Genomic DNA, 16,661 nt, shown 5'->3' with positions numbered 1-16,661 from the left:
GTTAATGGTTGGACTGGATGATCTTCAAGGTCTTTTCCAACCTAGATGGTTCTGTGATTCTGAGTTAGTCCCCTGAATGGGAGGGTGTGTTCTGGTAGCTCTCATTCCTCAGGCTGTGCTGCCTTTGGGTTTCAATCACCTACCCTAAGATCCTTAAACCCAGAAAACAATTCTCCATTGGTGTTGGGACATATGTTCAGGATCCAAATGAAGACCTCTAAGAGTAGGATGCTGTTCACAGCATATCTTGGAGCATGGCTGGAATAAAGGTAAGTGGCTCCTTGTTTTGCTTCACTGTACCCCTGAAACTCATTAAGAAATGACAGCGCTTTGTCCAGTTCAGACTTACTTTAAAATGAGGTACTTGTGCCCTTACCTGCCTCTGCAGTTACAAACTTAAGGCTGTAAAACAGTACAGTACCCTGTGGCTTATGGTCAGTTTTTGTCCAGTCTTAAACATCACCAAAATTATACCAGAAAAGTGTATGGTCAGTGGTGAATTTGGAGCAGTGCAGCTTGGCTAATGCTTTCAGAGATGAAAGGCTTCCCAGGAGAGGAGGGTGTCTGAACTGGCTGGTGGATTAAAGCAGCACATACAGTCAAAACTTCATCACAGATCAGGCCTGCACAACCTGAATGAAGTAGTCATGCTACAATTCCTGCCAAGTTGTTGTGTGTTGTCTTCCTGTTAGTTCTCAGCCTTGTTTGTGTAGGGGGGGTAGGAAAAACTTTTTCTTAGAACAGATGTGTTTCCAGACTCTTGACTACACAGTCTCCAAACCTAGGGACTGGAGTGCTCACTTTCCAAAGCTAGCCAGCTTTGGAGCCCAGAGCTGGCGCTCAACATGCTGCTGAAAGTTGCCCCAGGGTTGTACCCAACTTGAGTCACGTTGTGCATGTTCACAAAGAGTTGCGTGTCTAACCATAAATCCTCCAGTAGGTGTTTAAAGCACCACGCTCTGCTGGGAACTCACTTTCTGAGGTGCCATCCTTTAAAGCATCAGCACCTCTCTTGCTCCTGCAGAGTCTGTTATCCTGGACAAAACATGGTTTTAAATGTGCACTAAAAGCAAGGCTGAAGCTTTGGCAGAGTAGTTCTTTGTATGTCTAATTAGAAATTCAAGCTTTGCCTTTAAACATCCAGCTCCTATATCAAGTGCATCATCCCAACACCTTCAGATTTGGTGGGGGAAAAGCCTCAACTATACTGCTCTTCTATGGATATGCCTTAAGCCTTCATGTTTCTGTATGCCCTACGCTTGCTTTGGCCTTTCCTGAGGTTTCTGTGCACTGATCAAACTAGGCTGCATGCTCTTATCATTGCGGGGGGTGGGGGGGGGTGGTTTTCTTCTCTTAGCTGGAAAGCAACCAAATGATGGTGGGGAAGACAAAAGATTTTTCTTTAGAGTAGGAACGCTGCATCAACACTTGTTTAATGGACCTAGCTTCCCTGTGAAGTGACGGAGGTCCCTTCTCTGACTTTAACCTAGTCAGCCTTAAATTGGTGAACAGAGGCAATAATGAGGAAGTACAGAAGTGTTTAGCTTTGTTCTGACCTCTAAGCAAATAATTACACTCTCAGAGATGTAACAGGTAAGGTTTTGCTTTACCAAATAGGCAACTCATCTGTGTCTGAACGCAGATGTTCTGGAGTTTAGCCCAGTGTTTCCTCCAGGTACCTATAATGTTTGCTCTTGGAAGAAGTAACTGGGTCCCTTCACAAAACTTTCCCTCTTTACAGGCTGAAATAAAGTTGCACTTCAGCCTTCATACTTTTGATAACCTTTGACTTTTTTTGCCAGAGATCTTCAGAACACCCTTATTTGCTCCCCAGGTTCCCAATATGAAACAGCCCCATAATATCCTTTCCTTCAGTGCATAGACGTGCTAAATGATTCTTGCAGAGGCCAAAATGACTCTTTCTTTTCATGTTCTTTCCTGCCAGTCATCTTTTCCAAAAGCCCTTGTACTGCCATTTTTTTTATAAATTTGCCATGATCTTCAGATACTAAGCTATTTTTAGTTCATTGCCTTTAAACATGTAGTTGAAAGGCGCTTTCCTCTCTTGTGCTCATTAGACCCCTTTAAATACTGCACATTGTGAAGTATAAAGAACTGTAAGACTGAACACAGCCATCCCTCTGTACTTCTGATCTCTGTGGTTCCCTGCTGTCTCTTCACCAACAGCACTGCTGCCCTTTTCATTTCTTGATGTAGCACATCTCCACCCCTTAGATTTTATTGAACCTGACCCAAGAGCCTTGTAACTTTCCTCAAATTCCTTCTAGGTTTGACCGAGGTCTGTGCAGAGAACCCTTGCACCTATCTGTCCAGCTTCTCTAAGCACTCCAGCAAGCAGAGTTCAGTTCTTCTAAATGTACTGCTTATTTTCTGAAGCTGGTTTCTGGCTTTCTCATTTTTCTAGCTTCTCTAGACACATTGTACTTCCACGCATTTCCTCTATTACCTTAATTAGTATGGAAAAAAATAGTTTTGGTGTCTGTCAAATTGTGACTGTCACACTCAAGGAACAAGTTTTCAGCAGATAGCAGGGTATGCCTGCCTGTAGAACTGCCCTTGTGTTCCCTGCCTTCCCAACCATCCTGTGCTTTGTTTTCCTTAGTTTTCCTCCTTCCTGAGGGGCTGGCCCATTCTTTCCTTTCTTCCAGTACTTCTTCCCATTCTCCCAGTCCCACTACATGCCAAACTTCCTCAGAGGTTCTCAGATCCTCCAAATTCATCTGATCTCACAGTTGGAGCCCTCAAACTTCAGTGTCCCTACATTTCCCAGACTGTCTGTACCCTTTTCTTTGCTAGCACATGACTTCCAAATGCTTTTAACCCACAATCAACCTGCAAATGTTGGCCACCAGGACACTGCAGCCCCTTATACCCTGTGTCTGTGGGTTGTTCTGCATCCCACAAGAGCTCAGCTCTTGCCTTGTATTTCAGCAATACCAAACACTTCCACAGATCCTCTGCTATCGTTTTTAAGCTTCTAAACACTCATCCCTCTTATTCCTCTGTAATTTCCCCATTGTATAAACCTTTTTCTCATCCTCGTTCTTCTCCTTAAGCATGTGGAACTACCCATTTCTATGCTGCATACCCCTGCAAAACCACTTGAATACTCCAGCTTACCCACAAAATTATTTTTCTCCTGCGCTTCCCTTCCCACTTCAAGCACTTGTCTTCCTACTTCTCTGCCTTCCCCCTACATGAGAGATGCTCCCAGTCCAAAAAGACACAGCTTGCTTTGCTTCAGTGTCCTAGGACCTACAGTTGCTTCTTGCACACTTTCCATGTCCTCCAAATAACTGCACTATAACATACCTACAACTACTGAGCATTTACATCCCCTCAACTTTCTCTTCTTGCACAAATTCACCCCAGCTCAGACCTTTAATTCCCCTTTTGCTGACTTACAAATCCTTTTAAATGCACATTTTCTTCCCTTTTCTCTAATATTTCACATTCTCAGTGAAACACTCCATTTCCTGCATTCTCATTCCAGCACTGCAGGATTCCTCTTGTTTTCAGCTGGACCAAGCTCACTCTACATCTGTTGAGCTGGTAATTTGTGGTCTTGTCAGCCTAGAAGTGTAGGGGTGTTCCTGGGAGGATCACCTGATTTCTCTCAAGATGGCAATTTTTGCACTGATCCTCAGGACAGGGAGGGCTAATCTATTTGCCAACTTATATAACAGCTTCATCTTTGTACAGACTTTGAACTCTGGATTTACAGCTACCCAGAATGGGGCCATCACTTTGAGTTCATCAGCCAAAGCTGTTTTTTTTTTCCTATTTTAATGCTTTTACAGAAGAGGGAGATAATATGGTGCAAGCTTCCCCTAGGGAATAAATCACCTTCTTCTATAGCTATATTTATTTATGGCGTTGAAGAGAATTTAATGTTTCAAGTTATGCCTCTGATTAATCTTCCTTTAATTACTCAACTATGTGTGATGCAGTGGGTCACATCAATCTTACGGTTATCACAAGGTGTGATGTGAAGAATCGTGTCTTACTCTTTGGATATTCAGGAAAGATCATGCTCACTGTATGAATCATCTTATATTTAAGATATACAGAGACTGCTTTAGATGTTGCACCTGCTCCTTCTCTTTTCTTGATTTGGAGGTGCTCTTCTGAAGCAAACAGCTTTGTGTCCAGTGTCAGGTTTTGATTTCCTTTAAAATCTCCCATAAACACAGAAAGTGGATTTTTTTTTTTTCATGTTTGTAGACGTTCTAATTTTTTCCAGCGGGGGGTCTCCCGGGAGAATACATGTTCTCACACCTGTAAGTGCCCACAGTTGCAGGGTGCTCCCTCCTGCCAGGCTGCCTGCATTGCTGGAGGACACCCCCTGAATCTCTCGCTTGTATTCCCAGCAGAGAGACAACATTTCCTCTTTCAAACAAGGGGCATCAGCTGAGCACTGGGATAAAGTTTGAAGAACCATGAATATTTGTGTAATAAAATAATATAGTGTTCATGTCTGAGGAGAAAGAAAATAACTCTCTGCTGGGAAGTGAAAAGTGCCTTTAGGTAACCAAGGCAAGAGGAGTACAACAAGCATGTGTTTAACATCTCAAAGGAAAGAATTAGGCAACAGGTTACATAGTGCAGTAAAATCTTCCAGATTCCCAAGGGCAGTGCATCTACCTTAATTTTTAAAATATCTGAAGTTTTTCTTTGGTTATGATTAACTAGTTTTTAAATTCAAAAGAGGCTGTTTGCAGTGTGATTGGGTACATGGTACCACAGGTCTCTGCCTAAACTAGATGCTTAAATTCTGGTATCTGTGTGTACCTGGTCAAGTGGATAATCCTGTTTGTTAAAGACATCACCCTTGCTCTTTTGATACCACATAAAGTGCTGTGTAAACACCATTGCAGTAGAACTCTGAGTATTTGTAAAAAATAATATGGCAAGTTTGCTGCAAGAAGATGTGTGCTTTTCTGCGAAGATCCCAAATTAGTTCCTGGGAAGACAACCATCTTTGTCCTGGCCTTGATTACCTATGCAGTCCATTCCAATAGGCTAAAGCTTGCCCTGAAAGGATTTTAGATTAAAGCCTGCAGCACTTCTTTGCTTCACAATCCTCAGGAGAGCCTCTGTGGGTGAACCAGAGAAGGGATGAGTGGAGCAGAGCAGGCACTGCATGACCTGTGCTATCCTGATCCTCTTTTGCAGGATCTCATGGCAGCAGAGGTAGTGTTTGGAATGTTTTTGAGGGTGTGCATAGCTGCTTTGTTTCCATAGCTCCTAGGTGGAGATCAGTTTATCCTGAATGCTCTGGCAGATGGTCAAATGGCTCAAAATACGTGTATGGTATATGACAAGGAAGGAGACTGCTATATAGCTAAGATCTACCAGTGTCACATAAGCAGCTTAAAAAGGGAGACTTTGTTCTGCCAGGGGTGTTTTGTCCTGACCTGAGAGTGACAGCAAGTGTCAACCACATCCCCAGAGTGACAGCAAGCGTCAACCACATCCCCAGAGTATTGTGCATAATATAGATTGAGATTATATCAGTGGCTGTCATCTCTCAGGGCTATACAAGTAGCCTGTCCTTGGGGGAAGGAGAGGGTGGGTGGCTTGGTCTTGGGATCAGAGCTGGACATTAGGAACTAGGAAAGAGCAACCGGTTTCCAATCTTAGGGAAAGCTTAACAAAGCTCAGCCTGTACCCCCGTTGAGACTCCACTCCTGTCCCATGTTATACCACAGAGGAGGCTGGTCACGCCTGCCAAACCTCTTTAATTAACAACAGACCAGAACTGTGGCAGAATCCTTGTTGCATGGAAAAGAAAGCATGCATGCATGTGCAGGTGTGCACACGCAAGGAGTGTAAGGAAACCAAGTGGACATCTCCCCCATACACACACTAGATCAGCTCTCATCCCTGGAGATCCCCAGAGCAATAGTATTTTATGAGACTGAAGGATTCACCTACAGTAGTAAAAGCAATGAACCCAGACCAACCACAGTGCAGTCTTCTGCTATGGTCCAGGTAGAGCACCCCAGAAAGAACAAAATGCCACAGAGAAAGTGTGCAGTCTCTGCTCTAATTGCCACCCATCGGAGCTGTGGAATAAGCTACTGCCTCACTCGTGTCCCACCTCGCCATCCCTGCTCGGTCCGCGTGGTTCCAGGCTGTTGTAGGATGGCAGCATGGTCACGACAGCCTCCACAGTGAAGCGGTGTGGAGCACCGAGACCTGGCGCCTCGTCTTGGAAAGCAGTGTTATCGTGACTGTTTGGAGGGGGTCCTGGTGGGGAGAGCTGCTGCCGAGAACGGAACCAGCGTAAGGCCAAGATAAAGGTGATGGCAATGAAATCCAGAATCAGCTCTGCAAGCTCCATCACAGACAGGACAGAGGATCCAAACCAGAGACTCCACTGGTTCCCAAGCTGGGACAGCAGAGTCACTACCTGCAAGAGATGGAGAAAGGGCGGTGAGGACAGCCCTTGTTTGAGCCTTTTGCCTCCCTGCCTGCTCCCATGAGCAGTGCCCCCGTGGTGTTGGGAGGTTCTTCCCACCCTGCCACAGCAAGGAGACTTGATAGCCAGCAACGCTGCTGGAGCAAACGCATGCCAACATGGGGGAAGGGATGGCTAGAGAGGACGTGGCAGTAAAGTGTGTACCGTGAAGGCTGGAGACTCCCCATTGGTCTTGTAGTTCCACTCCTCAAAAAAGATATTCACTTTGGCAACTCCGTTCCTGTAAATGAAAGATGGGGCTCAGTAACCCCAAATCCCCAATCCTTGCATTTCTTCACCAAGTGTAATTGTCTTCTCTGTCCCCTTCTGCCTCCCTGTTCTCCTCCCACATATACCACCCAGAGGCTTTTATCCATCTCTGCAGTTCCCTCATTCTGCACCAGATAGTGTCTTTGGTACTTAGAGTGCACTTCTGAGACTGCACTGTGAAACCCAACATTTGTGACATCCTATGCTGGCTACGTACAAGCTCCTGTGTCGCTCTCCTTCCCACTCTTCCACGAGCCCTTACCAAGACTCGAGACCACACAGCAGCTGCCTGGGACTCACTATTTTCATACTAGCATCTGACCCTTTTCAGATTCTTCACTTGGATTCCCAGTCATTGTGGAAGTCTCAGTTTATCTCTATTCTGACTCAAATCCACTGGCCTTGTTCACAGGTCCCATGCCTAATCTCTTCCCATCGGTGATTTAATACACACGCACACTCCACTGGGATGGTTGCTGGTTTGGACGCAACCTCTGTTTAGGGGTTCTCACCTCTTGGATGTGATATTGTATTTGTTCTGTTGTGAAAGCATGTAAAAAACCCAGTCCTGAAATGAAAGTGCAATACATTGCGTTACATGATCACAGTCACCTCCTGTAGGTTTAGTACACACAGAATCACAGAATCATCTCGGTTGGAAAAGACCTTGAAGATCATCCAGCCCAACCATTAACCTCACACTGACCGTTCTCAACTCCACCAGATCCCTCAGCGCTGGGTCAACCCGACTCTTCAACCCCTCCAGGGATGGGGACTCCACCCCTGCCCTGGGCAGCCCATTCCAACGCCCAACAACCCCTTCTGGAAAGAAATACTTCCTGATATAGTACCAGTTAAGGAAGGACTAAATGGGAAGCGAGAGCAGTGCTGGGGAGCCAGGACACCCTCTCCTTACCTCTGAGACAGCAGAAGGCCAGCGGGAGTATCCAGCTGACAGCTGGTATTCTGTCATTCTGGAAGACAAGAGGCCGTGTTAGCTGTTGAAGCTGTAGGTGCCACAAGGCCAGGTTTCTCAATCCCCAGGCACAGCTGGAAACTCCCTCCCATGCTGAAGTTCTGCCCACTTCCCACTGAGCTTCTGCACAGTCCTCGGGAGCTCACCCCCAAGCCGACACTGATGCTCCTCAGCCATTTTGGCTTCCTGATGGGAGAAATATCATTTTGGGTTGCAGCTCAGCTATTGACTCAAGCTTTTACCCTCTGACCCTTTGCTTTCCAACATCTCTAGGAATAAAGAGTTTCCAGTCTGCCTGACCAAACTTACTTGCAAGGCTTCCGACATTTGCGAAAACAGCCCAGCACATCAGCTTTGAATTCAGCCAGGAGTTTGTAGTAGCAGTAGCCTGAGCAGAAGAGAAAGTAAATCCAGGTAAGCTCACAGTATCTGTATACAAAAGGTGATGTGCAACAGCGAGGGGAATCCAGAGAAGGTTTCCTTCCACAGGCTCAGAGGGACTAACGGTCCAAGACAAGAGTGTTTTTCCAATGTCCCACACCAGGAAGCTCATTGAAGAAATGAGGAGATGTGCTGGGACATGAGGTGGACCAAACAGGTTCAGGTGGGCATGAGCTCTACAGTTGTCCACTTACCCCAGGCTACATGCTTTGTGTAGTCGCAGTACTCTGCTCCAGCGGGTAAGGGATAGAAGTAATATGCACAGCCACAGCGCTCTACCATGTTGAGCTGAAAACAGGAGCGAATGCAGACCTGGGAGGCATATAAGGTGGAAAAGGCTGAACAAGGGAAAACCCACTGCAGCCTGTATGACATCATACTATTAACAGAGCCCATGGACAAGCATGGCTGTTACAGGACTGAAACATTTCAGGAAAGTTGTGAAACAAGCTGCCACAGACCCAGTGATAATGAGTTACCTGTTCGGTGTAGCGGGATGAGTACAGATTTTGCACTGGCACGTCACTGCCATCCTCTGTGCAATCACTGTAACTGCCCCCAAGACGCATGGTCATCTCCTAAAATATCAAAGTCGTTACACAGAAGGACAGGCACTTTGTGGTTCTCTTTCTACCCTTCCATGCCACACACTGCTCATCCGTCAGTATCTGCTCTTTACACTTTCCTCGAGATGCCAGCTCCCCCTGCTTTCCTCCACTTCATTGTTCACTGATAAATTGCAGCCAAATGCTTCTCATCTAGTCCAGTAAGCTGCTTTTCCTTGCCTCCCTTCACTCCATGTGATTAATCCCCTCCCTTAAATGCACACCAGGCCCATGACAACCCATCTGTGTCTATCCACCAAGTTAAACCTCCCCCATAACCTCACATCCACAGCTCTTACCCCTCCTGCTTCCTCACCTTTCTCATGCTGATGGAGGTCTCAATACCGGGACGCACGTTGAAACCCCCATCATCCATGAAGGCTGGCTCATTCTGATCATGGACCATGACCCTGGCTCCTGTCACCGTGGACAGCAGAGGGATGAAATCATTTTGTTCGGTGCGCACCACCAGAGAGAGACCTGAGAAAATGTCAGAGAGCAAGGGAGGTCATGGCTGGCCATCATGCGGGAGAGGAGAGACAGCAGAATGGTTAGAAGTGAGTCCGTAAGAGATAAGGGAAGAGAAACATCAACCAGGGCTGCACCAAAGCTGGGCAGAAATGGAGGGTGTCTGGAGGGAGTCCAGAGACAAAGCTGGAGGCTCCAGGAGAGGCCAGAGAAAACTGGATTTCTTCACTGTGGCTTAGAAAAAGCAGAACAGGGAACTGAGAGAGATTTCATGGAGACACTTGGAGCTGGATGGAAGAAAAGCCTGAAGATGGGGCCTAGAGAAGTTTCAGGGTGTTTGGGAACAAACAGGTCAGTTGCTGGAAACAGGAAAATGGGGAAGGAGGAGGTGAAGACCAGGCTCTTAGCAGCATAGCACTACAGCTCAACAGGGGACTTCAGGAAGGGCCAGCACAAGTCCAGAGGCAGCAACAAACGTAAGGATCAGGCATTGATGGGAGGGAGCAGCAGTGGGGACAGCCATGTCCATGAGACAGCAATTTCCATATAGGTGGCAACAGAGCTTGGTGAGACAGAGCAGGGCTGCAATCCACCACCAGCAGCGTTAGGCACAGCAGGATGCCCATAACTCCTTGGGAAAACAGAGCTAAGCTGTTCTCCTTACTCACCAAAGAGTGCCTCTCACCCACCATTATTGATCCCGGGCAGCGAGGACGTCCACAGGCTGCTGCTGTTGTCGTTAAAGGTATAGCAGTTCCCATACAAGGGATGGTGGAAGTGGGTATAATTCCTGAGAGGGGAACAGAAACGTTCACACAAGGTGAGAAGGGCTGCAAGACCAAGGGGAAGGGCTTTCTGAAAGGAACAACTCTGTTTTCCACCTGCACAGAGAGGGGCTTACAGCAGATGGGCAGTATTTGTTATGTAAACTCACCCAAAGGGGAAAAGCAATTAAAATATGCTGTAAAAAATGTCCTGGAGCTGGACAGGTTTTTCATACTGCTAACTCTTGAGAGCCCAAGTGGGTTTTAGCAGTACTACCAATTACTGTATTATCCTCCTAATACTGACAAAACCCTTAGCTCTTCCACCCCTTTTCCTCCCTTGCTGATGGGTTTCATTCCACTACCTCTTTGGGGCTTTTTGACCACTAATGGCAGGAGAGAAGCAGGATATTTTTTTACTGTCTTATTGTAACAACTCTCTCTTCTCCTCCTTCTGTATGTGGGCTGATATGTACCACTTTATCACTGTAGAAAGTAAAATAAAGAGACTTCTACACTGTACATCTGTACTCACTCTGGGGTTTGTACCAGTATAGCTACTTCATTTGTGTGAAACCCAGGAAAAGGCGAAACCATCCTCTGAGGTCCATAGTTTCAGGTCACAGAGACTGTGACCCTGGTGAGCATAACCCACAAAAAAGACTCAAGAAACATAATTTGAGACAATGGGAAATGAACAAGGAATGATCCCACCTTGGGAAAGAGGTTCTCTAATGTGGGTTTCTTGATTCCTCTCGAACCCAGGCACAAAATAGGGGTGTTTTCAGGAAGACTCGGTGGGACGTTTCCACCACTTACGCCTTGTCACATGTTGCTTCATTGAAGCGGCAAGCATAGATGAAGTTCTCAAAGTCGGACTCATCCAGGGCTTTTGCATCAGGCATCTGTGCCAGGATATTGATGTAGTGAAAGCTGTACCATTCCCGCACGGCATCCACCCCCGAGGAGTACGCCTGATGGAAACAGTCCTTGTTGTTTTCACTGCACTGTTAAGAAGAGAAGGAGAAAACCAGCCATGTCAGAGAAGTCTCATCCAGGAGGTGAGGTTGTGCCCGTGGATTAGCTGTGCTCCCTCAGCACGGGCAGGAGATGAACCTGAGGGAGTGGAGGAGCTCCACAAGGCTCCCGCGCTTGACCAAAAAGGTGATCGGCAAGATGTGAGAAAGCAAATCCAGGGCAGCTCCTTGGTAGAAGGAAAACACCAGGTGAATGAGCAAGCTGAGTAAAACCCAGGAGGCAGCAGGTCACTGTGAGGTGTGCAGGGTGATCTGCTGCACATACATTCTACCAGAAGCTTTAAATTCTTGCATGGGGAGCCTTTCCTTCAGGGTGTGTCCAGAAAAACGTTTGTGATCCTGTGGGGACTCCAGTTAACTGGCAAGTCATCAGCTTCAGTCCTTTAGTGCCTTTTTAAATGCAAACGCAGATACCCTAGGGCAAAGAAGCTGCTACCTAGGAGCAAATGCAACCATGACCACGTTTCACGTGGCCCACAGCCATTCAATACTTTCCGCTTTGCTATTATTGGCCAACACTGCGGTTGATGTTAATAATTGGCTCTCCAAAGGCAACTGCAAGGCTGATGTAGCCTTCAGGAAGGACGAGGTTTCCCCGCTCTACCTATGAAAAGATGGGCACTGATGTGGGCAAGTCTCCTGGGGTGCACATGGACAGGGACAGGACTTGGGGAGCAGGATTGCATCAGGCAAAGGATTCAGCTCTACCTTTATCTGTCATTAGCAAAACCCAGTATAGATTAATCAGACTTCTACATGGGGAAAGGCATGGCCAGGGGTCTAACAAGTAACTAGGCAGAGACCGGAGTGGGTAGGACACAGGGTTATCTAGGGATCTCACCAGAACAAAGCCAATTTTCCAGTCGTTCTTGTCCACTGAGGGACTGTTCTCTGGCAAGTTGGCCAAGTTATCCCGCTTCTGCCTTCGCAGTGGATGGCGCTGGACATGATGGAGCAGGCTCCTTGAGCTACGTGTTTGCGTGGATGGTGCAGACCAGTCGCTTCGTGCCAGAGACATGTTGTAGTCATAGAGGTCTAGTAGTGTCTGATGGGTGATTTGGTCCAGCTTGTCCAGCTTCTTCCGGATGGCACTGTATCTATACGGGGAGAGAGGAGCCCACAGGTTTAGGGCTGGATGCACATAAACAGCTCTGAATAAGACACGCGGCAAAGTTTGCTGGGGTCAGTCCAGGCATTCCTGCCGCCAGTTACAAATGCAACCCCTTGCTGGAGGCCACCATCCTTGTAGAAGAGAAGTAAACCCACCTGCTTTTGCCCTGTGGCAGTTTATAGTGCAGCCTGCTAACATACACAACCAAAAGGAGCTGCCTAAACTAACATGCCTTCCTGTGAATGCCCTGCAGCAGCAAAGGCCTGTGAAAAGTGTCCTTTCTGCTGGTGTGGCTACAGAAGGGGACGGTCATGGACCACGAGGACAACAAGAGTACATGCTTTTATCCTACGCCCATGAAAGCCAAGGCAGTTGACAGCTCCGGGAGTCTATTTCTTACCTGTACGGATTGAGGGTGCACAGCGTCACGGCTGGGAAAGTCAGCCTGTCGGAGTTAAGGTTGAGATTGAGGTTGACAGGGTAGCTGAAGTACTCCCTGTAGAGGATCCCAAACTGCCAGTACATTAAGCCAAAGGTGAGAAAGAAGAGGACGGACCAGAAGGCTGTCTTCATCTTATTCTTTTTGGAGCACACCAGGCGGATAGCCCCGTGGATGGTCGTGTTGCTGCAGAAGAACTGGAATAACTCCTGGTAGGAACCGTAGAATTCGATGAGGCCCTCCCGCTCCTCTTCTTTCTGCTGCTGCTGCTCTTCTTGCTTACACTGCCTCGTTTTCTCCCCATCTGGCATCTTCCCTGTCTTCACAGACCCACCCTATGGCACAAACTCAGAATGAGGGGGCAACCCGGGCTCCGGGAAGACGCGCCCGGTGCAAAAACTCTCCCTGCATCACCACCTTCCCAAAACCTTGATGCTTTCACCCCCTCCTCCCTGACCCCCACCCCAAGCTGCAGGTCCCCAGCCGCCCATGCACACTCTCCCCCCTCGTCCTCCCCTCCCACAGGTGACGGGGCGGGGGGGGCAGATCCTCCCCCACCGAACAGCCCCCGCCGCCCTCCCACACCCGACCCCCGACCCCCCCCCCCCGCCCGCCCCGTCGGGGCCGCGGACTGACGCGAGGTGCCGTGCCCATGGCGGGCGGCGGCCGCTCGGGCCGAGACCGGGGCCGGAGCCGGGCCGGGGCCGGTGTGCTCTCCCCGAGCGCTGCCGGCTCTCCCGCAGCCTCTGCGGCTGGGCTGGGACCGGTTCCTTTCCAGTTGGAGCCAGCACCCCGCCCGGCTCCGGCCCTGCCAGCCTCTCCCCGCCCGCCCCTCCTTCCTTCTCCCGCACCTGCCCCTTCCCCCCGGGGAAGAAAAGCCTCTTTCAACTCTCAAATGTCCGCGCCCGGGCAGAGGCGGCCGAGGGACCGGGGGACGCGCCGGGACGGTGACCTTGGCGGCGCCGGGGAGGGGGTTAAGGCGGCAGCAGAGGCCCCCCCCCCCCCCCCCCCGCCCCAAGGGGAGCCCTGCCCCAGCCAGGTACGGCTGCAGAACAGCCTGTCCCTCCTCCTCCTCTTCCTCCTCCTCCCAGCCTCCCCCCGGGCGGGGACACGGCGTCCCAGCGAGCGGAGGTGATGCAGAAAGAGTTGGCAGCGCTTGTCCCAAAGAGGCAGCACCGGCCGGCCGGCCCCCCCCCAAATCCCCCCCCCCTCCCTCCCCCCCCAAGCTCCCGGGGGCAGCAGGACCCTGCCCTGCCCATGGATGGGGCACACGCTCCCCGGCCGGTGGGGTCTCCTACGTGGCTGTAATCGCCAAATTGTGTTTTTCCAAGGGCAAAGCCGAGGTATGTGGAGAGTTTGGGGTGAGACCGGCAAGAGGGATGGGGCTGGGACAGAGAAGGCCGGTGGCTGATACGCATGAGGTAGCATCGCTTTTGCTGGGTCATTAACTAAAGAAATCTTTCGTATCCAGAACTACCTGGCCCAAACATGAGTGGGAACGTGTTTCACTGATCTGTGTCTGGGAAATCAAGGCCTCCCGGCGTTACCCAAAGCCTTGCAACATTTCCTCAGACCATGGAACTGAACACCCATAGCCAAATGTGACCAGGGGTCCCTAACGCCCCCCTGCCATTGTAACAGTGGAACCTCTTTCCCAATCCTTTCTCCAAATTATTTTCTCTTAAACTAGCTCTCTCCAAGGTTTTCACTTCTTTCTGTCCGTTATGAATACCTCCTTCAGATCAGTCCCTGTTCAGGGTCATCTGTCCCTGAATTTCGATCCTTATTGGAGTTAGCAGTGATTTGGTTAATGACTCAAAATACACAGCCACTTTTACCTCTTCATATTGCAAAATACCATGCTTGAAAATGGCAAACAGTCCACTTTTGAGGCCGGCAGTTAAGTGACAGCATGCCAGGAACAGCCTCGTGACAGCTGCTTGTTACAAACCTACAGCCACAACTTGGAGCTTTCCTCTAGCTCTGGTCCATGACAAAAAGCAGTGCAAGGCAAAAGCTTCGTTTCTTCTGCAGTTCTAAACTTAATTATATCTCAAGTAATTAATTTTGAACGTCCATCAAAGATGAGTTGCCAAAAGTGGGAGAAACAGAGGGAATGAACTAACACCGTATCAAATGCCTGTTACAAAGCAGCTTCCCCAGAGCATTAGAAATGCCCTTCTGGGTCGGGCTGACGGGTTGTGCAGCTCCGTATCCCACCTGGGGCAGTGCCACAGGAGATGTAATTTAGCAGAGGGTTGTGAGCTCTTTTTTACTTGGGCCATTTGTGTGTTTTACGTGCTCAGATAGACCTGGAGCATCCCTGAAGATGCGCATCAACGTTTTGAACCAGCCTTGTGGCTTATGCCTTAAGCTCTGTGAACATACACAGAGGTACTAACAATTATGCAGCATCAGCACTTCGTGTAACCTATGGAGCTATGATCCAGTCACTTCATAAACTTCATGTTTATAACTTGTTTGACTTATATTATTGTAATTTCCTGAAAATACTCAGGTACACTAACTGCCTCTCTCTTACTGGAATTGTGCCTCTGTCTTGCTGGAATGACAAAAATGATTTTGCCTCTGAAAATGCCTGTTTTATATTCATTTAAGTTAACAGCACCCGCAAAGTTGACACCCAAATTTGATAGCGCTGATAGACCTTCTCTGATTTCCACAATATTTAAAAGCATTTTAAACTGTCTTCAACTGATCTTTGCAAACGAGTTCAGAAACACAATCCTTTTTGCTGGGTGTGAGACAAAGGTAACTTACTTCTTTTGGTTTCTTTTGACTCGAGGAATAATTAAAAACTCAAAACATCTGAACAGATTTGTTGTAGCCAAATGACAGTCTAAAGCAACATTCTCAGCATTTTGACATGGCTGACAATTTCCATCACCATGTTGTTTGGGAGAACTTCTGGCCTTTGCTGGTTTGGACCAGAATAGCAGCTGATTAGGGTGTGGGTGCATGTATTGCATGTTTTGTATTTAAATGTCTATAAATGAGGTACATTATAGATCTGTGTATGTCTGTGTGCACGTCTAGGTACATATTTGTTTTATTTTTCAGAAGACTTTTGACATATGTTGTATTTTTTTTCCTAAAGAACTAAAAAACCACTTGCTGGCTCTTTCACCGTTTCCAGCTGCCGTGCAGCTGTGATCTAAGCAATTCCCCTTTCCTGCTTTCTCACGCCGGTGAGCTGCTCAGGCTGCCGTACGTTATCTGCCGTCGTGGCACACCTCAGAGCACGTATCAGCCCTGAGGTGACTTCCAGTCGCTTCAGTCATGTGAACATCACGCTTTGGCCGTGGCTTTGTAAAAGTCCGTAAGTTCCCGTGGTCACACAGATGTGCTGCAGATTGATTGCCAACTCACAGAGGAACCAAAAATCTATTTTTAACATTTCTACAACCACAATTACTGCTTGATTCCCCACATACCTTAGGAACAATACAAACAACAAATCTCCCGTTGTCTTCTCAGCTGCCAGTTTCCATCTCCAGTTGCAGAACATCAGAATTTGCTAACTCTTCAGGTTTTTTTGATTACTTACATCTTCCTGGCTTTTGTTCTACTTTTTTCCCAATGCGTAGATGAACTAGGTCACTCAAGTGACCATCTTCTGACCAAGATTGTCAGTCATAAACAGTACCATTTTCCTCAGGCACGCTTCACTGTAACAAAAGATAGCGACAGGGAATTATTAGTGTAGTTTGCAAAAGCGACTCCTGTTGATAATTTAGGTGATTAGATACACTCCTGTCTCAAACTTCCCTTACCACAAGAGTCGTCTGAGCATTTTGCCCATCTACAAGTTTCTGGATATGTATTCGATGTATTGACCTATCAAGGTGAGTCACACCTGATGCAACTGGTTTTGACACTGATGGTTATTTCCCCCACCCCATTCAGGCTTGGCAATTATGGGATAAATGGTCTTCTGAAATCCCGAGTCTTGCATTAGGATGAAAGGTCTTCCATCAGGCACTACAAAACCTCTTTGGAAGTTTTGATTCATAGTATTTACATCACCTCTAACAACATTTTAAAT

The 16,661-nt window shown here is 47.9% G+C and overlaps 2 protein-coding genes across 7 annotated transcripts in view; one reads left to right on the top strand and one right to left on the bottom strand.

Annotated features, from left to right (window-relative positions):
- Positions 1–16,661, top strand: part of VAMP1 (vesicle associated membrane protein 1) — a 31,072-nt gene that overhangs the window by 5,387 nt on the left and 9,024 nt on the right. For all 4 annotated transcript variants that reach the window (XM_074854238.1, XM_074854223.1, XM_074854215.1 and 1 more), the window contains one exon: positions 8,004–8,144. In XM_074854238.1, coding sequence (XP_074710339.1) covers positions 8,004–8,029 — 26 coding nt within the window. In that variant the 3' untranslated portion in view covers positions 8,030–8,144. The remainder of the gene's footprint in view (positions 1–8,003; positions 8,145–16,661) is intronic.
- SCNN1A (sodium channel epithelial 1 subunit alpha) lies at positions 5,743–13,463 on the bottom strand. Of its 3 annotated transcripts, XM_074854187.1 has the most exons (14): positions 13,232–13,320; positions 12,557–12,930; positions 11,887–12,142; positions 10,828–11,015; positions 9,934–10,034; positions 9,093–9,256; positions 8,651–8,749; positions 8,366–8,483; positions 8,040–8,118; positions 7,877–7,916; positions 7,671–7,728; positions 7,267–7,322; positions 6,650–6,725; positions 6,298–6,436 (listed from the first exon to the last, which is right to left on the bottom strand). In XM_074854187.1, exons 1-13 carry the CDS (start codon positions 13,247–13,249, stop codon positions 6,693–6,695), a joined length of 1,584 nt encoding a protein of 527 aa, XP_074710288.1. In that variant the 5' UTR covers positions 13,250–13,320; the 3' UTR covers positions 6,298–6,436; positions 6,650–6,692. The 3 variants fall into 3 exon arrangements, with proteins under 3 accessions (XP_074710282.1, XP_074710277.1, XP_074710288.1); XM_074854181.1 differs by lacking the exons at positions 7,877–7,916; positions 13,232–13,320 and adding an exon at positions 13,447–13,463 and having other exon boundaries at positions 5,743–6,436; XM_074854176.1 differs by lacking the exon at positions 7,877–7,916 and having other exon boundaries at positions 5,743–6,436.

The sequence above is a fragment of the Strix uralensis genome, chromosome 2 (assembly GCF_047716275.1).
Source record: "Strix uralensis isolate ZFMK-TIS-50842 chromosome 2, bStrUra1, whole genome shotgun sequence".
NCBI lineage: Eukaryota > Metazoa > Chordata > Aves > Strigiformes > Strigidae > Strix > Strix uralensis.
The sequence above is the reverse complement of the archived record's forward strand: the minus strand, read 5'-3'. Positions and strand labels throughout refer to the sequence as shown.